This window comes from Erpetoichthys calabaricus, chromosome 13, assembly GCF_900747795.2.
Source record: "Erpetoichthys calabaricus chromosome 13, fErpCal1.3, whole genome shotgun sequence".
Classification (NCBI taxonomy): Eukaryota; Metazoa; Chordata; class Cladistia; order Polypteriformes; family Polypteridae; genus Erpetoichthys; species Erpetoichthys calabaricus.
In genome coordinates this window covers 547,003-572,526 of record NC_041406.2, presented here as the reverse complement: position 1 = coordinate 572,526, position 25,524 = coordinate 547,003, and the positions used below count along the sequence as shown (strand labels likewise).

The following is a 25,524-nucleotide window of genomic DNA, read 5'->3' as shown; positions in this document are numbered from 1 at the left end:
CGTCGTTCTTCTTCATTGGTTGATTCACTGGCAGAGTCTTTCCAAAATAGTGAGCTGTAATTTTAAAACAAAGGTTAAGATCCAGTAAGAAAAAAAGACTCCAATTACTTTCCTTCAGAGTGTTATTCCTCAATTCCTCCATATCGGAAAACGTCAAGTAGAGGTGTGTGTGTGAAGGCAGGTCTCTATTTCAGTCCACACGCATGTCCAGTCAGAGCTATAAAACACTAAAACATTAAAATGAAATGAGGCACAGGTAGGTATGGCATGTTGACTTTATGCTGAAAATCCGACAGTTATTGATAATGACGCACTACCTCACAGACCTGGAAAAGGCGCAGAAATGCACCACTAACAGACGATTGATCCCTCAGCAGAGATGTGCTACCTTTGCTAATGGAGTGCTGCCTTCCTCTTCCAGCTGCTGTAGCCCCTGAATGCTGGGAATTACAAACGGTGGTTTTTACTGCTCACCTAAATGGCCAGCTGAAGACTGAGCGGCCTACCTACAATCTGACAAAGCTTACTGCACGGCTGTGTGTGCTGCAGGGAAACCAACGCAGGACAAGGCCCACCTGTATGCGCACTCACACTTGATCATACTTTGACAATGTAAGATCACTTGTTCACCTAAAATGTGTGTGTCTGTGGTTTGGAAGGGAAACCCGATCACCAGGTGACAAACCCATGCATGTCACATGCTTAAGGAGTGACCACAGCAACTAAAGTGTTAAGAAATGGAACCCTCATAAGCTTCCCACTGAGTGACACTTCATTTGGTCCTTGGTTAAGGAGCAGATTGTCAAGGTCCAAAGACAAAGACCTTAACACAAGCAAGTGAGATTAAAGAAAGTGTTCAAACTTAACCAAGACTGAAAAAAGTCTTTTCTAATTTCTTTTAAGAATCTGGAAAACTCCGAAAATGAAAAGGAAAACTTAACAAGCAAATCAACAATAGTTTAGAGAGAGAGTTTAGAGGAGCTCTACAAATGTGGTCGAAAATCTTAGTTGCACTGAAGTACAGAAGGTTATGTGAAGTTAATGAACTCTTTCTACTTGGCTAACTTTAAAACTAGATTAATGAACCGCACTTGGGTTTGCATGCACTGAAGATGGTATGGTAATGTGTGATAACCCACGGCCTTCAGAGCAGACACTGTTAATGTAAAGAATGAGTGTTGTTATTATTATGGGAAGGTCGTGACGCGTAAGTAAGAGACCACAACAAGTGTCTCAACAGAGAAAAGACCTAAAGTCACATTGTTGAAGGATGCAAAGTCTCAAATCCTGCATCACTGACACGTCTCACACGCCATCATCCGTCTGTGTTAGTGCACAGTGTGTGAGACCCTCACACTACACACAGCACAGCCGCATAACACACTTACTGTGTGTGAGCTAATGGACTCTACAATATTTGATATTCTTTCTTTTAATTAAAAAAATCTGTTAGTTTCTTCTATTGGATTCTCTACGTATTTATGTATTTACGTATGCAGTGTGAAAGAACCAGCCTCGACACACACAGAAGGGTTTGGGGCAGCCACCCATATGTTGTCTCTGGCTGCAAAAGGCTATGAAAATTGGCAGTGATGTGCAGAAGTTGGACTTCAAGATTGAACTGAACTGTTAGGCCAAAGATGGCAGCTTTCCAGGACTTTGCAGGAAGTGATGTCATTAATTTTGGAACCGGACGTGACGTCGCTGTGTTATTACACTTGTCAAGTTTGTTTTTGGATTGGTCTACTCCTGCACCCTAAGTAATAACACACACACACACACACACACACACACACAGACATAGCTATACACACACACTCAGACCCTCACCACAACAGTGCCCCCCCACCCCATGAATGACACATACAGCTGGTTAACCTCTGGCACTTTAAACCACACGAGTGCCTTAGGAATAACACAGCCTGTCACGCTCTCAGCACTTCAAGAGACTTCCTTATCATCGGCACGAACAACATAACGAAGTTTTAGTGATATCTCAGACCTAAATATTACTTTGGGTCTCCAAGAATACATTTAAACATACAAAGACTCAGCATCCTTGACTATCAGCCCAGAATGCCTCACTTGACGTCCCGTTCCCTACTATTGGGTGGAGTTCTCACCCTCAGCCTTAATAAACCTCGCAGCACAAAGCGTACGGCAAACCTCCGGCTGCACGAGGTGCTCAAAGACATCGACCTTATTACTTCAATCACACTAAACATGAAGACAAAGCAGAGAAAGATGGAAACAAGTTAATATTTATTAAAGAACAGTAATAAGGTCAATAGTAAAGTCTGGATAAAATAGTCCTAAAAAAGCTTACTGAAAGGAATCAGTGATGTCAAGGATGAATGTCCCAGGGCTGCGTTTGATTTAGCAATCGAAGTTCATGAAAGGGCCGTTAAGTGACGATCGGATGAAAGCTGGTCACACGGGTCTTTATTTTCTTTTCTGACGTCGCTTTCAGATGAGGCATATTTATTATAAAATGTCATGCCGTGGTTTCACAACACTTGATTGTCGCTGGCATCTGATTGGCTGGCTGTCAATATGATGGATGAATTTTCCTCCCCAAATAATAAAGTGTTTTGGTGTTGCCTGAGGTATCGGCAGGTCTTCCTTTTCCAGGCTATAAAACCAATTTAGCACTGTGTTGTGAACAACTGTTATAAAAGTGAGGTGTAAGGGAAGAGGAGATGCCTTTTTATATTATAATGCCTATACAAGTGTCCCGCATCGGAATTCATCTTGTTGGGATTGAGCAAAATATAATAAAAAATCTATAGAGTATAAATTTTAGATTTTGTACACACCAAACCAGTTGCTCTTGAAGGCCAGAACCGGAAGTGGCGTCACTCTTGGGGGCGGGACCGAAATTGGCGTCGTCAGGGTTGAATCGGGCAGAATTTCCCGTATTTGGTCTGCAGAAATAACAGAGGGAGGTTTAAGGCGCCCTGCCACCCCTGGCCTGGCGTGGAGTTACTTTGATTTGGTCCATTCGGCTTCCTGTGACAGTAGTAAAAGATAGGGGTCATTGGTGAGCTATAGTCAAACTTGGAATCAACGCCAAGTGAATGAGGGTATTGTTACAAGTGAAGTCCCCACTAGGGAGGGGTGGACACCAAAGGATGGAGGACCCTGCTGTGGTCCACCACTCGTTTAAACTGCCGAGGCTTTCCTGTCTGATTCTCTGACCGTGTCCTGGCCTTTACTCGCCTAACTTGATTGAATGATTACTTCAAGTCAGTGCTGCTGAAGGTTCTCTAAGCTACTGAAATGTAAGGTTTGCCGGCTTTTTAGCACACAACGTTTGCAGGTTGTCTTAGTTTTGGTTGAATGAATACTTAACAAGGTCAGATTTCTCACCAGAAGTTTAATTCTTGTAATGTTTCTCATTTTGTAACTCCTGTTTCTTTAGAAATACCGGAGCAGATGTGCAGCGGGTGCAGACGTTGGCCCGGTAAACTCGCCTGAAGAGAACGCAGAGCGCTCCCGTGTCTAATCTCCAGTATCTGCGTGCAGCGTTTGCTCACCAGGTGGCTTTGAGTTCGTCTCACCAAGTTCTAAATTTAGGGAGAGTTGTATTTCACCCCTGCGGTGGGTTGGCACCCTGCCCATGATTGTTTCCTGCCTTGTGCCCTGTGTTGGCTGGGATTGGCTCCAGCAGACCCCCGTGACCCTGTGTTTGGATTCAGCGGGTTGGAAAATGAATGGATGGATGGATGTATTTCACCCTCAGGGATGTCACAGTTCAACTGCGTGTTTACCCGCCCTGCGGTCCCTCTTCTTCAAGGCATCTGACGTCCTCCCAGCCTGGGTGTGTCTGCTGCTGTCTTTGGCCCAGATGTCTTTTATCTTCCACCTATCCCTGCTTGCATTGAAGTCCCTCAAAGGAACATTTCATTCTGTTCATTCCAGGTGCCCGGTCCATATCTGTTTTGAGGGGTCCTGTACCGAGCTACTTGCCCCAGCGGTGCCATTCCTTCGGCCCTGGCATGATGGTGTACGTGGTCATTGCCAGCCTGTGCTGCTCTCCCCTGTGGCCTTGCTGGACTTGGTGCCAATCATGTATGACCTTTTTCTCCCTGGCACCCTAACCTTACCCATAACACAGTAAACGAGTTCGTTGTGCTCCCCTCAACTTTAGACATAACAGCAAACTAACATCTGCACAGTACTTGGGTTTGGTGGGTTGACTGATTTGTGGCCATCGTTGTATTGTCTTCTATTGGAGCTGGTGGCATTAAAAACTCACACACTATACACACGTACACCGGGTACTACACCCACCAGTGAGACTCAGAAAAGGTGAAGGCTGCTTTCTTAGCCACTGTGACCTGTAGACAATTCCATTCAGCGGACAGCGTAATCTCAGCAGCCTACAAGTGCGAGACTTGCTCTGACCGAACATGCCTGCCCGGAGAGAAGTTCACTGCATGTTCTGTTTATATGAACACCACTGGTAAGAGCAACTTGACTTGAAGAACACGTCCATTCAGCACATAATCTCCCACAATGACACATGAATTCTATCCATCCATCCATTATCCAACCCGCTGAATCCGAACACAGGGTCACAGGGGTCTGCTGGAGCCAATCCCAGCCAACACAGGGCACAAGGCAGGAACCAATCCCAGGCAGGGTGCCAACCCACCGCAGGACACACACAAACACACCCACACACACTAGGGCCAATTTAGAATCGCCAATCCACCTGACCTGCATGTCTTTGGACTGTGGGAGGAAACCCACGCAGACATGGGGAGAACATGCAAACTCCACGCAGGGAGGACCCGGGAAGCAAACCCAGCTGTACCCAGATCTCCCAACTGCGAGGCAGCAGCGCTACCCACTGCGCCACCGTGCCGCCACATGAATTCTATTCAAGATTAAATCAAGATTATCTTCTGCTGGCACTCCCCAGTGTGGCACTCCGGGTGTCCCTGGTCTTCTTCCCCCTGAAGTGCTGAGGGCCAGGACTCCACAGGCATTGGCAGTGACCACGGGCCCCTATAGGGTTGAGCTTCCAAGCTCAGTTCCCGTGGTCCCCAAAGCCACCAGGGTCTGGGGGAGGCGTAAGTCCTCCTCTGGTCCTTCTGGGCCACAGTGTGTATAGACCGTCTTTGAGATTCTAGAATTCTAAGCGAGTTTACGGTTGTATTTATTTATTTATTTATTTTGTCGACATACAGCGTGTTTTCTCCTCCTGAACTTTTTCAGTCATCCTGTGTGGTGGCTCTCGGTGTTCTCCTGCTCTCTGTTAGTGAAACGTTTTGTGTATTTGCTGTGTTGTGGTGCCGACTGTGCAGTTCAGCTCTCGTATTTGATTGTGTGTTAGTTATAATGGCTGTAAATCCGACTCCAGAGGATGACTACGATGAAGGATGTGCCTTGTTTTATTACTTAAAGAAGGACCATTCCAGGTCATTCCTGTTTGTCCCCACAGCACCTAAGATCTTTGGTCGTGTTGTTGTGACTTCTGCCAAAGCTCAAGACGTCTACGACTGGCCGGTTCAGAGGGTCAGAAGATGCAAGTCCATGAATGTCACAAAGAATGGAAAAACAAGGAGAGAAAAACATTTGAGCTGAAGAGGAATGAAGCCGTTGTGAATAAATACTGTACAGTATATGAATGTCAGGTTTTATTGCTGTCATGTATGCCATCCATCCATCCATTTTCCAACCCGCTGAATCCGAACACAGGGGTCTGCTGGAGCCAATCCCAGCCAACACAGGGCACAAGGCAGGAACCAATCCCGGGCAGGGTGCCAACCCACCACAGGACACACACAAACACACCAAGCACACACTAGGGCCAATTTAGGATCGCCAATCCACCTAACCTGCATGTCTTTGGACTGTGGGAGGAAACCCACGGGGACACGGGGAGAACATGCAAACTCCACGTGTCATGTATGCTTAACTTGAAAATGTAAATACAGCATACTTGGGATTGTTCATTTCTAAGTGGGATTGTTGATTTGTCTTTGATTGCTGACATATTGTAATGCACTCTTCTATTTAACCAACACCTCTTAATGTAACAGCTGGGAATAACAGACGTGATCTGGCAGGGAGGGCGCGGGGGCCTTGTGGTTGAAGCTTTCCTGTCGTCATTGGCGTAACTTGCTGTGTTTTATTTCCACAGATATTCACCTTAGTCCAGTAACCAAGAACGCGGTCCTAGTGGATGGCGTTGTTCTTAATGGACCAACTCTGGACTCCAAGTCTGGGGAGAAGTTTGTGGAAGAAGCTTTTCCTTTAATCATGGAAGAAGCAGTCAGAAAAGCAACAAATGTCAACGAAAAGGTGCCTGCCATGTTGAATAATAATAATAATACTAATACTAATGTCTGACTAATGCACATTTGCCAGCGTGAGAATTAGGAGAAGGCCCTTTGTCACAGTTGTGCAACCAAACATTTTGAACTGTGAGTAGTTTTTGTTGTTCTAGCAGTGCAGTCCATGTGTTTGTAGCTCTTTGTGTGAAGAAGAACCTTCTGATATTTGTGTGAAGTTTGCCTTTAGAGGGATCCACTTTACTTTTGTAACTTTAGACACGTGAGTCAGGTCACCTTTAAACGTCTCTTTACTTAAAATGGAAAGGCTCGACTCCTTCAGTTTGTTCTCAGAACTCTCAGCTCAGTTGCTCCTCTCTTTGTCTTTTTCTGCAACATGGAGGCCAGAAAGTGGCCTGCTGTGGTATCTCAGGTGAGGCCTTACTGGTGCGCACACCACATACACTCCTGTGACTTGTGTGCCACACGTCATGATGTCCCATCCTCTGGGTCTGTATGCTGTCCTGATGTCACTAGTGACACTGTGACTCTTAACGTATCCTTTTAAGTTACAAGCCTCCTATTAGAATCTTTGAACATTTCTGCCTTATTTGCTTTGATGAAATGTCGTCATCTGCCCCTAATGTGCCCAACCTCGTAGGCTGTCCAGGTACCCGTACAACACTGCAGCTGGTTCTGCGTTATCTGCCCGTCCACGTAGTTTGTTGTTATCTGCAGACTAAGCCGACTTGTTCTTATGTAGGCTGTTTAAAAAGAAGGGACGCCACTTTTAGAATCATCACCTGACTCTGAAGAAACACCGCAGCCCTTCAGCGTGCTAAGCATTTACTTGGTGTGTTGAAGCCAGTTGTGTGCCACGCTGTGCCTTGAATTGCCACTTACTGTAGTTTGGTCCCCAGCCTTTTGAAAGCCTTCAGGAAGTCGAGACAAGTAACCCTCCGCACTCCTCTCTGCTTTAAGCTTTTGTTACTTCCTCCATCAGGGTCACAGGGGTCTGCTGGAGCCAATCTCAGCCAACACAGGGCACAAGGCAGGAAACAAACCCCAGGCAGGGCGCCAGCCCACCGTAGGGCACACACACACCAAGCACACACACTAGGGACAATTTAGGATCGCCAATGCACCGGACCTGCACGTCTTTGGACTGTGAGAGGAAACCCACGCGGACACGGGGAGAACATGCAAACTCCACACAGGGAGGACCCGGGAAGTGAACCCAGATGGGTCTCCTAACTGTGAGGCACCAGCACTACCCACTGTGGCACCGTGCCACCCTTGTTACTTCCTTCCTCATAGAATTCTAACAAATTAGTGAAAGAGAACCGTGCTGACCTGAAGTGGCGGGCGCTGACTACTTGCTAGCTCCTCACCGGTCCCTCACATGTGCTGCTCTGTCTTTTCCTAAACTAATTGCTTCTGATAACTCACCAGTAAGCATGTTGGCCTTTATGTGTGATCTTCATGGAGTCAGTCATGTTTCTTAACATTCATTTAGATTCAGAGCAACGGTCACTGCAAGTGTTTGTGGCTAAGAATTTATTTCTACTTTACTGTAATATTAACAGCAGGTCACAGAAGAGGAGAGGCATTGGGTGACAGCGCCAGCCTTCGTCTCGGTGGTGTGGAACTGAAGTTGTCTCCCAAGCTGATGTGTGTCACTACACATACAGTTAGGTCCATCAATATTTGGACAGAGACCACTTTTTTCTCATTTTGGTTCTGTACTTTACCACAATGAATTTGAAATGAAACAACTGAGATACAGCAGAAGTGCAGACTTTCAGCTTTAATTCAGTGGGGTGAACAAAACGATTGCATAAAAATGAGAGGCAACTAAAGCATTTTGTGAACACAATCCCTTCATTTCAGGGACTCAAAAGTAATTGGACAAATGAAATAACTGGAAATCAAATGTTCATTTCTAATACTTGGTTGAAAACCCTTTGCTGGCAATGACAGCCTGAAGTCTTGAACTCCTGGACATCACCAGATGTTGGGTTTCCTCCTTTTGAATGCTCTGCCAGGCCTTTACTGCAGCGGCTTTCAGTTGCTGTTTGTTTGTGAAGTTTAGTCTTCAACAAGTGAAATGCCTGCTCAGTTGGGTTAAGATCAGGTGACTGACTTGGCCATTCAAGAATTGTCCACTTCTTTGCGTTAATAAACTCCTGGGTTGCTTTGGCTGTATGTTTTGGGTCATTGTCCATCTGTATCATGAATCACTTTGACTGCTGTATTTAGCTGGATTTGAGCAGACAGTACGTCTCTGAACACCTCAGAATTCTGTCCTGTGTCACATCATCAATAAACACGAGTGTCCCAGTGCCACTGGCAGCCATCACACTGCCTCCCTCCACCGTGTTTTACAGATGATGTGCTATGCTTTGGATAATGAGCTGTTCCACACCTTCTCCATACTTTTTTCTTGCCATCATTCTGGTAGAGGTTGATCTTGGTTTCATCTGTCCAAAGAATGTTTGTCTAGAACTGTGCTGGCTTTTTTAGATGTTCTTTAGCAAAGTCCAATCTTGCCTTTCTATTCTTGAGGCTTATGAGTGGCTTGCACCTTGCAGTGCACCCTCTGGATTTACTTTCATGCAGTCTTCTCTTTATGGTAGACTTGGATATCGATACGCCCGCCTACCCCCTGGAGAGTGTTGTTCACTTGGTTGGCTGTTGTGAAGGGGTTTCTCTTCACCATGGAAATGATTCTGCGATCATCCACCACTGTTGTCTTCCGTGGACGTCCAGGTCTTTTTGTGTTGCTGAGTTCACCAGTGCTTGCTTTCTTTCTTAGGATGGACCAAACTGTAGATTTTGCCACTCGTAATATTGGAGCAATTTCTCGGATGGGTTTTTTCTGTTTTCGCAGCTTAAGGATGGCTTCTGTCACCTGCATGGAGAGCTCCTTTGACCGCATGTTGTCTGTTCACAACAAAATCTTCCACATGCAAGCAGCACACCTCAAATCAACTCCAGGCCTTTTATCTTCTTAATTGATAAGGACATAACGACGGACTTGACCACACCTGCCCATGAAATAGCCTTTGAGTCAATTGTCCAATTACTTTTGAGCCCCTGAAATGAAGGGATTGTGTTATAAAAATGCTTTAGTTGCCTCACATTTTTATGCAATCGTTTTGTTCACCCCACTGAATTAAAGCTGAAAGTCTGCACTTCAACTGCATCGGAGTTGTTTGATTTAAAATTCATTGTGGTAATGTACAGAACCAAAATGAGAAAAAAGTGGTCTCCGTCCAAATATTTATGGACCTAACTGTACAAGTAAAAGAAACTCGAATCAAATGTCATTTGTCACCTCTGTGAGTTCCATACATTCATACAGACATACATACAGAACAGTATGAAGTGAATATCAGTGGCGTCTCTTCCAGGGCCCTCGTCTGTGACTGCAGCAGGTTTTTAGCACGGTGACATTTCTAATCTGAGACTGAAGTCATCGTGTGTGACAGTTTCTGCCCTTTTGTCACTGGGCTGGATGAGAACTGCTTTATAGACAACTAAAACATTTTCTTTGTCAAGTACAAGGTGTGTGACATTTTGGTCGTTTAGTGTCCCTCTATCCCCGAGTGTTCACATGGGATCTTTTGCTTCATCTATGAGAGCTGCTAGGTGGTAGACGTCCTCCATTATATCACCACCGTCCACAAGAGAATGAAGGAGAACAAATGAAACACAAGGCAGGATTACTCGCTGGCCTGTCTTCACAGGACGCCTAGCTGTATCTGGGGACACTTTACCTTCGTCTGATCCCATCGGTCCCTCCCTCTTAAATTCTATTTCTCTCTTTCTGGCCACAGTGTCACATTTTGTGTCTAAACTTAGCACGTCACACTGGCCAAGAAAATGCTTTTCTTATTTATCTCAAGACGCACTTCTGGTGAAAGCCAAGAATTCATTGTGGGGTTAAGCAGATCTTGTCATTTCATGATCTACACGCTTGGGCCCTGAGTGACCTCGATGTCCGTCACTCAATGTGCTCCCATCTCATCTGATGCAACACCTCTGCTGCTGGCCCAGAGACTTTGGTCTGCCAAGCTACTGGTGACGTGGGGCTTCTTGTGGTAAAAGTTGTTTTCCCAGTTACTGTCAACAGGCTCTCCCAGTGGGTCCAGTGTGGCCATTTTGTGCCTTCTAGCAGAATGTGGGACTTCACTTACTTTGATTTGCTGCATCTTTGGTGGTTTAGCAATTAGAGACTGAATCCAGGAAGCTACTTGCCATGGCAGGGGCATATGTGCCTCCTGGCAGATCCTGGCCTGGCATGAGCAGATGCTTTCTGCTTGCCACATGGGGCTTTCCTGTCACTTGTGAGCCTCTGTCAGGCCTGATCAGTGTTTGGTGACAGCTACGCTTCACTTTGGGAGCCGGGCAGCCCCTAATAAGGAAACTTGTAAATTTAATTCAAGACAATCATTCTGGATTGAAGTTTGGATGGAGGTGTCAAGAGCTTCTTGTGTTCTAAACATGGAGTGCATTTCAGAATAAGCCCTTCACTTGGAGTCGGTCCCTAGTGATTCCTGTGACAACTCTGGGACGTTAAGTCACAAGTGTAGTGCTGTTGCTAGGTAACCGGGCCTTGTGTTCAGGATCCTGATGCTTTCCTTAATAGTTTGCTTCGGGATGTTTCAGACTTGAATCCATTTAACATTCTCTCGTGGATCCCAGTAAGTCATGGTAGGTTTCTGCAGATGTGCGTCTTCCAGTTCTAATTGTATTATGGGATATCATCCACTGCTGAGTTCTGCTCTGTATTTGTAAGATTTCTATTGCACTATTGTATTGTATTGAGGATGACTTGTCTTCTGTTCTGTGGATTGTTGTTGTATTGACCCCCAACCTACCTGGACGGGGGTCTCTCTTTGAACTTCCTTTCCCAGGGTTTCTTCCATTTTTTTTGGGGAGTTTTTCCTTGTCTTCTTAGAGGGTCAAGGCTGCGGGGGGGGGAGGGGGGGGATTGGGGGGCTGTCAAAATGCAGGCAGTGGTGTAGCTAGGGGTGGGTAGAGGGGGCGGTCTGCCCTGGGTGGACGGCACATTTTTGGGGGCAGCATTATTGGCCAAAAGGTTCAGTACAATTTGTGTGTAAGCAGCAGGGTTCGGAAAATTCTCACTCATGAATGACAAAAGTCAAACTCTCTGATTCTTGTCCACAAATACTTCAAAGATAATTCTCAGACTGTCCTTCTGTGACGCCATCAGACACAGCAGCTGAAACTTAGGAGGCCACAAGAAAACTGAACAGAAACATCACAACGACAAGAATTTCTAGGAAGATAAACAATTTTTAGAATTTCATTTCATTATCAAACCCAATGCCTTCTCGCTCATCCCCACCTCTCACTTGTACTCTCCGCTGGTTCTGCTGTTCACAGCGCAATTAAATTAAACTAATAATCAGAACACGGCTGGCTTATCAGTGCAGCGTCTACACTCGGTTATTGTCTGCTTGATGCTTAGAAATAATTGGATGTGAAAAATGATTGCAGTTTCTCTATACAGTATAGGAATACATCAATGCAAAATGTATCTTCATTGTTCTCTATCGTCATTTTAATTTCCCATTTAAATGCGTTAATATATTCAGGTATGTTGGAGGGCAGCATGAACTCGAGGTACGCCACTGCAGGCCGGGCCTGTTAAAGCTCATTGCGACCCTCCTTGGGTGATTTTGTTTTATACAAAGAGAAATTGTGTTGTGTTGTGTTGTGTTAGAATATCCCACGTATCACAGCTAGCCAGTTCTACTCTCACAACTCTCTCTCATCTCACTTGTCAATCCCCCATGTTTTCTGAGCAGTGACGTGAACATATTTTAGATGTTCCAGTGCTTATAAGATCTCTCAGGCGCTTAGGTTTTATATGTATATATTATGTCAAAGCTCCTCCGTGAAGTCCCCCAGTTGTGTAACTTGCACCTTTCTGCATTCTGCATTTTCTTTTGTAATTTTCTCTGGTTGACAATTCTATTTTGGTGGAGCTGAGAAAGACTTTGATAAGCAAACTGTTGGTTTTGAGGAGAATGGCGATGAAGCTCGGCTCCCAAACAGTCCTGCCGCTCTGCTCAGGCCTCTCCTGCTACTGTGGAAAGGAATTCCTCCAATCCTGCTGTTCCCTGAAGGCCCTCCGAGTGTCGTCTCTGTACCTGAATGGCCATATCCACTCATTTCCATCTTGAATTTTGCTTTAGGAAGTGTCCTGTCCTCCATGATGTAGAAAGCTTTCAGGGAATGACTGCTTGCCCTAAAGAAATAAGATTTAAAGATTCTCAGGGTAGAGAGATTGACTCAAGCTCACACGACTCTCATCCTGAAGGAACCCGTCCTGGATTTGTTTTTGTTAGTATACAGTTGTATTTAAAATTGAATTAGGATGTCCCGTATGCTTGGGTATGATGACCCACTGTTTAGCTAAGTAGATGTTGCAAAGCAAAATTGTAATTTTAAAAATATTTATATTATATTTGACAGTTTTTACAAAAATGTAATATCCATATTAGAACATTTGAATAATCTAAATGAGCCATTCAGCCAAACAAAGCTTGCCAGTTCCATCCACCTAATTCTTCTTAAGTTTGAAGGTCCCTAAAGTCCTCTTGTAACCCACACCACTTGGTCACTTGTCATCCCACGTGCCTGTGGTTGTCTGTGTGAAGACAAACCTCCTGATGTTTCTGTGAAATGTCCCCTTCACAAGTTTCCAACTGTCCCCCTGGTGTACTTGATGACCTCATTTTAACTCTTTGAGGGCTGAATATTTTTTCCAAAACACATAGCAATGGTTTCACACTTAAGTCAACATAAAACATCTGTTGCTATGTGCGGTGGCTGCTGTTGGCGTATGTTTGGCATCTCTGGTGGCAGTGGCTGCGTGGGGGCACGTAGATGGTCAGCAGGAATGCACGGTGGGCCAGCTGTCTGGCTGTTTTCACACAGCAGGTGGGTGGTGGTGGCGGTCGCCATGTGGCGCAATCTGGTTTGTACCTCTTGACATCATAAGTGGTGGTCCTATCAGACAAACGCTTCTGCAGGTGCATCAGCTACACAGAAGTGTTCAGCACCACAATCAGCTGAGGACCAATCAGATGATGCTGGTACCTCACTTTCGCTTTTGATATCCATCTCCAGATCACTTGCATCATATTCGGAGTCCGACAAGTCAGAGTCCTATTCAAGGAAATTACGTGAAACGTCCATGGAGTATTTTGCTTTGCACATTCGCTTTGGTCTGACGCCAGATGTCAGTACCATTTTAGAGGTTGTTTGCTCTTCGCTACTCATGCATGCTTAGGGAATTGAGGTTAAATCAACAAATCTATGTAACTTTCCTTCTAGCAAAGAGAGTCAAACTAAAATGTAAGGGTGAGTTTTGTTGCAGTTTACAGCTGATTACCGTCCTCTACTCCTGAATTTTGACAAAAGTCGACATCAGCCCTGAAAGAGTTAAAGTCACCGTCTCGATCCACTGGACTAATGCCCTTCATCATTTTAAACACTTCAGTCAGGTCTCCTCTTCATCTCCTGTAAAGGCTCCGCTCTTCTAATCCTCATCACTCATCCCCTGTAGCCCCCTGTAATCAGCCCAGTTGCTCTTCTCTGGACTTTCTCTAGCGCTGCTGTGTCTGGTGGGCCCAAAAATGAACCCAGGACTCCAGATGAGGCCTCACCAGTGTGTTATAAAGGTTGAGCAGAACCTCCTGTGACTTGTACTCCACACATCAAGGCGCTATATAACTGACATTCTGTTAGCCTTCTTCATGGCTTCTGAACACTGTCTGGAAGTCGATAGCTTAGAGTCCACGATGACTATATATATGTGTGTGTGTGTGTGTGTGTGTGTGTGTGTGTGTGTGTGTATTAATATATATATAGTAATCCCCTGCCTATCGTGGAAGTTACATTCCAGACCCAGCAGTGATAGGTGAAAATCCGCGATATAGAAAGACCATATCAATAAACATTTTTTTTTTAGTTTAAGCCTTAAAATACCCCCCACACACATAAACTTATTAAAACACACTTTGTAAACACATGTGAGATGTGGATGTCGGGCTAAGGAACATCTCTCTATTACAAAAAAAAATCTTAGCAGGGAGAGCAGGGAGACGAGGCGTGATCTTCTCAGAAGACAATTTGACGTCACGCGAGACAAGGCAGTGAGACAGAAGGACAGCTGCTGTACAGGCTTTTAAATGATCAACGTGCAGAGCGACAAGCAGAAGAGGCGACTTGGCAGAAGCAGCACAAAGCCGCTAGCTGATCTGTCCGCTTCTCCTTAGCGTGCGTTCAGCTCTCCCCTTCACAATGTTTGCAGGACAGACGTGAAGTGGCAGGAGTGCAGCGCACCTCTGGGGAGGTTCAGCAAAGTGATTGAGACCTGATCATCTCGGAGAGACACTTTGATGACACGCAAGACTACACAGAACAACCTTAGGCAGCAAAACCTGTTGGACGACCTACTTAGAAACGATTTAAAACAAGTTCACGGACATCAAACTAGCAGTTGGTGGAATGCTTCTGGCAGACAAACTTCAGGTGCTCTTAAAACAACGACAAGCAAAACACACAGTTTGCCAGCAGATGATCCGAGCACATCTCCTTAGTGTGCGTTCAGCCCTCACAAATCCTCCTCCTCCTCCTGCAGAACACTAGCGGCAGAGACATGAAGTGACAAAAGGACAGCTGCTGTACGGGAATATAAGGACAAATATTGTTTTTACAAAAGTTTTAAAGTAAAAGTGAAAATAATGACTATGTAACAAGTCACAAGAAAATAACCAAACCTGGGGGTGGGCGAGCAGGGGGCAGAGCCAACTAGTAATAGTAATAGTAATAATAATAATAAATCTGTGATGTAGTGGGGGAATCGCTGTATATGTGTGTGTGTGTGTGTGTTGTGGCTGACAGATGGCGCTATAATGTGCTAACCCAACCCAGACAGAGGCTGGAGGCACAAGTGCCAACAGCACACGGGATTTGTTTCTGTTTACAGCGTCCTCAACAGGCCAGACACACTCTCTTTCGTTCTTTCTTTCTTTCTTTCTTTCTTTCTTTCTTTCTTTCTTTCTTTCTTTCTTTCTTTCTTTCTTTCTTTCTTTCTTTCTTTCTCCTCCTCAGGGGGGCTGCCATCTAGTGCTCCAGGGGAGGTAACGCTCTGACCACGCTTGATCCCCCGGTCCTTCCAGTGTGGAGTATGTATATGTGTATATATAAATGTACAGGTGCTGGTGATAAAATTAGAATATCATGACAAAGTTGATTTATTTCAGTAATTCCATTCAAAAAGTGAAACCTGTATATTAGATTCATTCATTACACACAGACTGATGTTTAATCAAATGTTTATTTCTTTTAATGTTGATGATTATAACTGACAACTAATGAAAGTCCCAAATTCACTATCTCGGAAAATTAGAATATTGAAGACACCTGGTGCCACACTCTAATCAGCTAATGAACTCAAAAGCCTTTAAATGGTCTCTCAGTCTAGTTCTGTAGGCTACACAATCATGGGGAAGACTGCTGACTTGACAGTTGTCCAAAAGATGACCATTGACACCTTGCACAAGGAGGGCGAGACACAAAAGGTCATTGCTAAAGAGGCTGGCTGTTCACAGAGCTCTGTGTCCAAGCACATTAATAGAGAGGCGAAGGGAAGGACAAGATGTGGTAGAAAAAAGTGGACAAGCAATAGGGATAACCGCACCCTGGAGAGGATTGGGAAACAAAACCCATTGAAAAATGTGAAGGAGATTCACAAAGAGTGGACTGCAGCTGGAGTCAGTGCTTCAAGAACCACCACACACAGACGTATGCAAGACATGGGTTTCAGCTGTCGCATTCCTTGTGTCAAGCCACTCTTGAACAAGAGACAGCGTCAGAAGCGTCTCACCTTTGGACTGCTGCTGAGTGCTCCAAAGTGATGTTCTCTGATGAAAGTCAATTTTGCATTTCCTTTGGAGGAAGAGAGGAGAGGCACAGAATCCACGTTGCATGAGGTCCAGTGTAAAGTTTCCAGTCAGTAATGGTTTGGGGTGCCACGTCATCTGCTGGTGTTAGTCCATTGTGTTTTCTGAGGTCCAAGGTCACCGCAGCCGTCTACCAGGAAGTTTTAGAGCACTTCATGCTTCCTGCTGCTGACGAACTTTATGGAGATGCAGATTTCATTTTCCAACAGGACCTGGCACCTGCACACAGTGCCAAAGCTACCAGTACCTGGTTTAAGGACCATGGTATCCCTGTTCTTGATTGGCCAGCAAACTCGCCTGACCTTAACCCCATAGAAAATCTATGGGGTATTGTGAAGAGGAAGATGCAATACGCCAGAGCCAACAATTCAGAAGAGCTGAAGGCCACTATCAGAGCAACATGGGCTCTCATAACACCTGACTGATCCCACAGACTGATCGACTCCATGCCACGCCACATTGCTGCAGTAATCCAGGCCAAAGGAGCCCCCACTAAATATTGAGTGCTGTACATGCTCAGACTTTTCATGTTCATACCTTTCAGTTGGCCAACATTTCTTAAAATCCTTTTTTTGCATTGGTCTTAATTGATATTCTAATTTTCCGAGATACTGAATTTGGGACTTTCATTAGTTGTCAGTTATAATCATCAACATTAAAAGAAATAAACATTTGAAATACATCAGTCTGTGTGTAATGAATGAATCTAATATACAAGTTTCACTTTTTGAATGGAATTACTGAAATAAATCAACTTTGTCGTGATATTCTCATTTTATGACCAGCACCTGTATATGTATGTGTGTATGTGTGTGTGTGTGTGTATTGTGAGGCCCTGGGTGAGTGCAGCCCCTCTAACCTGACAGACAGGGAGGACACAAGTTCAGCACACAACACACATTTTATTCCTCCTGCAGGGTTGAGCTTCCATGTTCCAAATGTGTGGTCCTGCTGTAAGCCAAGGGTGCTGCCCTCCATTGGTCCGGGGGAGAAAGTGTCCTGAAAAGGCCCTCTTCCCCAGTCCTCCCACTGTCAGGGTGTATATATACAGTATGTGTGTATAGAAAATGAAACATCACAGTACTTAACATAATGTCAACCCTGCTTGTGCTGTAAATGTAGTTACTTGGAATGAATCCCCTTGTGAATTTATACAACCCCAAAAGCAAATTCTTTTTTTGATGACAAGCGATTAGAACATGAGGAAGATGTTAAAAAATGAAGGGCAGAATGAGAGAAAGAAAGACGAGCTAGAAGGTCAAATGAACAGTGAAGCACAAAGAAAGAGGGATGTAAGGGCATATGAGCGTCAACAAGTGGACTTCATACCCTGCATGTTCAAAAAATGGAAAACATCAGAGCAGTCGGTAGCTCCTTAGGATGAGGATCTGTGGATGAGAGGATTGGGGTCTCCACCAGGTTATCACGCAGAATGGTTTCAGATTAATGGTGCAATTTACTGTCCTGCTGGTACATTACATCCAGCTGATGAACACTTTCCTATTTGTAATTCCATTCTCTTCTGTCCCCCCACCCCCCCATTTGCACAACTGCGCCCATTTTTCTAACCAGGCTTTGCACTGGTGCTCCACAGTATAAACAGGATGATTTCGTGTCTACAGATAGATATCTGCTGTTTTGTTTCTAGGTTTCATCCTATTGCTTTGTTTTGTTCAGTTGCTCACCTACTGTGTTATGAAAGCATTTGCTTAAGGAAATGCCAAGAGCCAAGGAAATGGGAAAGAGGGCATTTGGCACAGAAGTGGAGTCAAGTTGAGTCAAGTTTATTGTCATGTCTACAGAGTATGATTACATTCCTATTGTGCAAACCGCTTCAGACAAAAATACAATCAAAATGGAGTAAGAAACCAATGAAGTGTGCGTGGAAATGAGCCCTGATGTTCCTGCTCCTACCGTGTGTTACGTCTACAGTAGATAGATAGATAGATAGACAGACAGACAGACAGATAGATAGATAGAGTGAAAGGCACTATATAATAGATAGATAGATAGATAGATAGATAGATAGATAGATAGATAGATAGATAGATAGATAGATAGATAGATAGATGAAAGGCACTATATGATAGATAGATAGATAGATAGATAGATAGATAGATAGATAGATAGATAGAGTGAAAGGCACTATATGATAGATAGATAGATAGATAGATAGATAGATAGATAGAGTGAAAGGCACTATATGATAGATAGATAGATAGATAGATAGATAGATAGATAGATAGATAGAGTGAAAGGCACTATATGATAGATAGATAGATAGATAGATAGATAGAGTGAAAGGCACTATATGATAGATAGATAGATAGATAGATAGAGTGAAAGGCACTATATGATAGATAGATAGATAGATAGATAGAGTGAAAGGCACTATATGATAGATAGATAGATAGATAGATAGATAGATAGATAGATAGATAGAGTGAAAGGCACTATATGATAGATAGATAGATAGATAGATAGATAGATAGATAGATAGATAGATAGATAGAGTGAAAGGCACTATATGATAGATAGATAGATAGATAGATAGATAGATAGATAGATAGATAGATAGATAGATAGATAGATAGATAGATAGATAGATACTTTATTAATCCCAAGGCCAGATCAGTGGTGCTGATTCCCAGTTTTACTTACCTGAGCCAATCCTACAGGATTAAACGACGCATACCAAGACATTAATAAGAACAAAAATTGCTTCATAGTGAAGGACTTTTAAATGTTAAAAGAATTGTACATGATTTGGGTTACAGTACACCTTGCTATATATATGTACAGTGTATACAGTATATACAGTATATGAAGGTGTAGATACATACGAGGAGATGCCCCTCTGCTGGCTTCACTTGCATGCTGAAAAAAGCCAGGGCTCCAAGAAACTGTCGTCACAAAAAACTTGCGCTGCAGAGTCGGCCGTTTCATTTTGCCGCTGTGCTCACCTCCCTTGTCTGTCAGCGGCTAAGTGAGTTTCTCTCTCGTTTGTCTTTCCTCGGCAGTTTTACTTTGGCGATGGAGTCTCTTTCTTTCAGCTTCATGCTGTAGCCTCGTCCTTCGTTCTTCTTCCGACTTGTCAACTTGGGGCCACCTTGCCGGCTCTTTGAGCTTCATGCTGTAGCCTCGCACTTCTGGGCTGGACAGACAGACAGACAGACACACTTTGACGTGTAGACATTTATATATGAGATATATATATATATATGTAAATATATCTACAGTGTATATATGAATAAGCAGTCCTTGAAGAAAGACGGTAGCCGTTTGCATGTTTTGGACACTGTGTGGCTGTTAAAAGGTTCAGTAAAGTCGGGTGATGACTCCCTCAGTGTGTTTGTCTGCTTCACTGATTTTCTTGGCCCAGTGAGACGTACAGCAGGTGTCACTTGTCACTTGTCACTTGCTGTGTCTGTGCTGCAGGATTGCCCAAGTTTGACTTTGCCAGTGATGCCCTGCTGAGTCGTTCCTTCCTTTCTTTCCTGTGTTAGGTGTGTGAGTGGCAGCCCCCTGATGCCCTGAAGCAGCTTCTGGACCTGGAGCTGAGGGAGGAAGGTGAAAGTCACCAGCAGATCCTGCAGCGCTGCCAGGATGTCATCAAGTACAGCGTCAAGACAGGTTTGTGTTTAAGAGGCTTGTCTCTGGCTGCCTCGGTACATCTGTGGGCATTGCTGCCATTCCTACTTGTCACTTAATGACGACAGTGTGTGTGTGTGTCCTTTAGCAGGGGTCCGCCTCGGAGTCCCGTCACTCTTGTAAGATGGCAGCTCTTTTTGTTAGTTTTTTCTTTTCCATCTGTAAGTCAGAAGAGTTTCTGCTGTAAGTGACACCGCCCTCGGTGTTCTGTTCTGTACAGTACAGTAAGTTATTAACGTACATCAGAGACTGACTTGTGTGCTGCGTGTACAGTATATAACATTGGTGTACACATTTATTATTTAGCCCTTAGTTTTCATGGGGACCAAAGGGCATTTAAGAACACACCAACAGTTAAATGCTGCTTACTTAAATCCAATTTCATCTTAAACTTTTTTCTTTGATTCTTCTGTTTCTTCTGAGACGCGTGACTGAAAACCGACCAGAAACCTAAATGTGCCTCAGTGCCAATGTGCCAATACAGCAAGTACTTGTGATGGAATTCAAAAAATAAAGGCCATTCCTAATGTGGTCTTATCAGACACCATTGGGTTTATAAATGTGGCCTTCAGAAAGTGAACAGAAGTCAAGTCCGCAGAGCGGTGACTGACTAGGCTGCCGTTATTTAGAGCAAAGCAAAGCACAAGCGTCTGTTGGAGCTCCCAGACACGCGTCTGCTAAGGTGGCTTTTAAAGTGACGCAGGTGGAGGTTGGAGGAGCTGAAGTGACAACTTGTGATGGTGCAGAAAGACCTCCGTAGTACAAGAGGGACGGCACAATTGGCAAAAAGAAAAATAAAAGTCCAGAAGCAGGAGCCATGCAGGTGGAGAGGAAAGTAAAGTGTCACAAACACAGAGGGATGTCGAGGAGTAGTGACGTGACACCAGTGTGCTCTGCGCTTACATCACAGGCGACACCACCTTGTGATCTCTTCAGTTAGCCAATCAACTTGACGTCTGTCTCACTAGTGTTCATTTTCAAAGTGTCTTTATCATTTTCTGTCACTAATGCGTTCTTTTCTTTTTATTTGTCACCACAGGTCACCCGCGCTTCTTTAACCAGTTATATGCTGGACTGGATCATTACTCCCTGGTCGCTCGTTTCATTACAGAAGCCCTCAATCCCAGCGTGTAAGCATTTTGTGAATTCCGTTGGGTGTCATTTCTGTGTTTGTAAGTCAGCAGGACCAGCTGTGCAGTACCCTGGGCACGCTGAGGGGCTTACCGCCTAGCGCCCTTCAAGTGGAGCCCAAGTCCAGGAACTGTGTGGTTCACTTTCAGAAGTCCTTGGCACGCACAGTTTATCTCGTATTGGCGCTCATTTCTTGTTTCTGATTTCAACTTTAAAGGTTCTGGCGGCGTACGAATTCCTGCCTTTTCTTATGGGCAGTACATCACTATAGTCAAGTGCTTGATTCAGAAATCTGAGCAATCTTCTCCATTCACTAATAATTTATTTTCAAATGCCCCCCCCCTTATGTCACAACACATTTGAATTCAGTTTCTGGTGTTCTGATTGGTTAATTGTTGTGACTGAAAGTAATTGGAGTTGAGACTTCTGAGATGTTGAGATGTGAGCTCACGTTGATTGTGCTGCTTGTCCGTTCTCAACGCCTGCCTGCTCCAGTGAGCGTCACTTTGACTTTGGCTTCTTGCTTAGTAATTCATTTCACTCTTCCACTTTCTGTACAGTATCTGTAAAGTTATTTCAAGTTGTATGCAGACCACTTCACTTATCTGCAAAAGCGATGTTTTCCAACCTGGCCTTCCCGTATTTTCCATTCGTTTTCCTTTCTCGAATACAGGAGACGAAGATCAGAGGCTTCCATACATTCAGATATGAAGTATTCAGCGAGTGCAGCACAGGACACTCCACTCTGTTTATTCCTAAACGTTATTATTTTTGTTCACTGAATTGATTTTCTTGTTCTTCACCTCAGATACACCTATGAAGTGTCGCCCGTGTTTCTGCTGATTGAAGAAGTCGTTTTAAAGAAGATGATGGAATATGTTGGCTGGGAGAAAGGAGGAGATGGCATCTTTTGTCCTGGTTAGCACTTCACTTTTCTATGGTCACTTTCATTTTGAGTTTCATTCTGTGAAGGTTTGTTTTTACATCTCAATGGCGCGTATTTACTAGATCAGCAGCACACGGTGACAATAAGAGGCAGTGGGCATTGGGAATTGTACAGCGTCCAAAACAGGGGTGACTTCAGTTTGGGGAAAATGCCGGCTTTAAAGGCCGGGGCCGGAAGTGACGTCATCTGGAGTGCCGGGGCCGGACGTGACGTCATCAGTGGCACCGACACCTGGTGGGATTTGCCAAGGATGGTCTGCAGAGGACGGAGAGAGAAAGTTAGTGCAGCTCGCCCCCCCCTGGTCTGGCGTGGTACTGCTACTCTTATTTGTGCCCTCTGGCTGCCCCCCATGTGCACACGTCTGACAACACAAGAATATCAAAAGTCTTGAGTGAAGAAAAAGGATTTAATTTGGAATCAGATAAAGTCCTCACAGGTGGCATTGCAGTGGTGGTGCTGTGAGAGAGACTGTGGGTTCACTTCCCAGGTCCTCCCTGTGCGGAGAGCACTTTGAGTAGTGAGAAAGGCGCTATATAAATGTAAAGAATTATTGTTATCAAATAGCCAGTTGGGTTTTTTTGTTTTCTTATTTCTGAAGGTGACTGACAAACCAAAACATGAAATCCGAATCTAAAAGTAGAACTCGCCTCATTAGCTTGTGCCCGGTGCTGGTGATGCCACTTGTTGGGTTTAACAAAAAAGAGATAATCAACATTTCAAAATCTTTATGAGGAAATGCAAAGAAAACTTTGAAGTCTTTGTGCTTTACTTGTTAAATATTAAACGTGGAACCTGTTCCACATTTTAAATATTTTTGTACTGGCGGCCCTTTACTGTTTCTTCATTTTTCCAAATATGAGGAGTTCTTTATCGGGACACCTACTTGGCACTATTTGAGTTGAGGTTTGTCTCTGTGACTAGCGAGTGTAACGCAGCGCCAGACCAATGAATGGAGACCACCATGTGATTGGCTACCGTGTATGAGTGGCGGTTACCGTACCCACTCACATTCAAGTTCTCTCGTGGATAAGTCGGGACTTGATTTGACCGTATACTCTCCGGGATTTTATAAAATCGAATGTGGAAAACTCCCGCTATTGGTCCAAGAGATTATGATATGCCAACGCCTGCCCGCCTGAGAGAATCACCACGGAGCACACGGCCTTTCTCTTCTGTGGTATTTAATACCCGCACGTTTGCACTGATTTGTGTATCTCACCCCCTCGTACACCTTTATTTATCGTAAGAGCGTCCCTTATCTATCTCAGAGGAAAATATCAAGCTGGTTTTAAATTAAAAGTGGAGAAAGAAATTGGTAACTGTGCTGCTGCAATAAAAGTCTGAGAAACTGATGAGCGAGATTGGAGGAGGCAAGAAGGCGAAGTTAAGGGTCACATTTTTAAACGGGCGTATAAGTCGGGGTCTGATTTTACGATCGATTTTTTTGGGTTTCGAGACCCGACTTATACACGAGTATCTACGGTAAGTGACGTAACGGCGTGTGGATGTGAGCTCTTTGGAGCGGCTGCTCCTCCACTGGTGCTGCACCTTTTGACAGAATGGCGGCTGGTGGGGGGGACGCAAGTGTAGAAGCTGACGGAGGTCCGCGTGTTCCTGTTAATGGGAGTGTAAGCACTTCGTGGACGTGAGGTTGTTAATTAAAGAAGGCACATGACAGCATTGGCAATGGGTACATACCCGCAGAATTAGGGGGGCACAGTGAAGTGCAAATTGGTGCTGCAGCCACGCAAAGAAGAAGAAAGGAAAGTGGCAGTCACATTATTATTATTATTATTATTATATTATTATTATTATTTGTTACTTCTTCCTTTACAGTGAACTCAGTATGTGTGATGTTTGACTTCAGGGTTCTGACTCTGATGATGAAGAGTCAGATGTACTCGTCTGTTTTAACTGAAGAGCACTGAATGGAAAGCAGAAACAGTTCATGGCTGGGATTGACGTCTGTTACTGGGCACGTTTGAACACACATGCACGCCAACGTAGGAGGCACACTTGGACCGTAAAAGTGAAATCTAAACTCTGCTGATGATGAAGGTGAAGCCCCACATGTGCGAGCGCAGACTTCACAAAGACATCAACCAGGGGCAGCAGTTGAACCCGGGTCACTGGAGCAGCGAGGCAGCAGATCTCCCCGTATTTTATTTCTTGACACCTGCTGATTTTGGAGCAGGACGGCCAAGTGCCAAGCCCTAAACCAGTACAGCAGACGACAAAGGTGGCGACTCCTCCATTGATCCACCGGCATTCGATCAAATTAGTGTTAACAGTTAACTCCACCTGTAGAAAGAATGGAGAGTACCAGGTGTAAACCTACAGAGCATGTGCAGACGTCACCGTCATTGACCTGAGCTGTTGGGGGGCCACTGGCATTTGTCTCCCTAAATCCAGTACTGCGGTGGGCTGGCGCCCTGCCCGGGATTTGTTTCCTGCCTTGCGCCCAGTGTTGGCTGGGATTGGCTCCAGCAGACCCCTGTGACCCTGTAGTTAGGATATAATGGGTTGGATAATGGATGGTAGTGGTAGAACATTGAAGTTCTAGTGTTCCAAACAAAGATGGGGTCGTAGTGGTTGTATAATCCAAGGGGGATGTCAAGCAGACGATTGTTTGTCATGTTGCTCGGCTTGTAGGTGTCGTATGAAATGGTGAAGCACAGCAGTGCTGGTCGTGAGGACTGGAGATGATTTTTGTGTATTTCTGCAGGTGGCTCAGTTTCCAACATGTATGCTGTCAACGTGGCCCGGTACAAGCACTGTCCGAATATTAAAGATGAGGGTCTCTCGGGGCTCCCAAGACTGGTTATGTTTGCCTCAGAAGAGGTGAGTGACACTTGTCGTTGTTCTAGTAAATTCCTTACGTACTGTACATGGGTCAGCCGTGAACTGAATTAACATTTCATAAAGCCTTTTAGATTTTTCTTTTAAAGTCGTTTACAGCAAAGTTTATGAAAAATTCACAGAATGGAATCCGTGCATCTGCCGGATAATAAAGCTGTAAGGTCTGTGTGTGTGTGTCCAGTCCCTCAATCTCACTGGCCAGTCTGGCTGCGCTCTGATTGGTCCGTTTGGTTTTGGTGACGTTACTGAAAGACGAAGTGCAAGTGTGAGACACACAAGGAGGCCGACTGAGCGAGAGTCGCCATCAGGGAAGGGAAGCGTAAACCGGACAGTCGGAGAGGAAAATCACAGCAGAGTCTGAGAAGGAAATGTGAGAGAGAAGGTGCCAGTCAAGGGGTCCGGACACACGGGGCTACTGAGGAAATACCCGCAGTGGGCACATAGCAAAGTATTTTTAAATTCTTCGACTACCTGACCTTTGATGAACATGTAAAACAGATATGGCAAAAGAAGCCTGCTGTACGTTATCATAATAATTTAAACAATCAATCAGAAACACCACAAAGTTACTTACAGAGCAGAGTCTGAAATGCGGCTTTACAGTGAGAGCAGTTCTACACGTGGACACCACAATGGCCGCTCCTCCCTGTTC

At 44.6% G+C, this 25,524-nt stretch overlaps 1 protein-coding gene across 1 annotated transcript in view; it reads left to right on the top strand.

Moving 5' to 3' along the window:
• The window catches only part of LOC114663903 (acidic amino acid decarboxylase GADL1-like), a 94,171-nt gene that overhangs the window by 21,121 nt on the left and 47,526 nt on the right, over window positions 1-25,524 (top strand). The window contains exons 2-6 of the mRNA XM_028817847.2: window positions 6,152-6,312; window positions 19,792-19,918; window positions 20,976-21,066; window positions 21,876-21,985; window positions 24,739-24,854. Coding sequence (XP_028673680.1) covers window positions 6,152-6,312; window positions 19,792-19,918; window positions 20,976-21,066; window positions 21,876-21,985; window positions 24,739-24,854 — 605 coding nt within the window. The remainder of the gene's footprint in view (window positions 1-6,151; window positions 6,313-19,791; window positions 19,919-20,975; window positions 21,067-21,875; window positions 21,986-24,738; window positions 24,855-25,524) is intronic.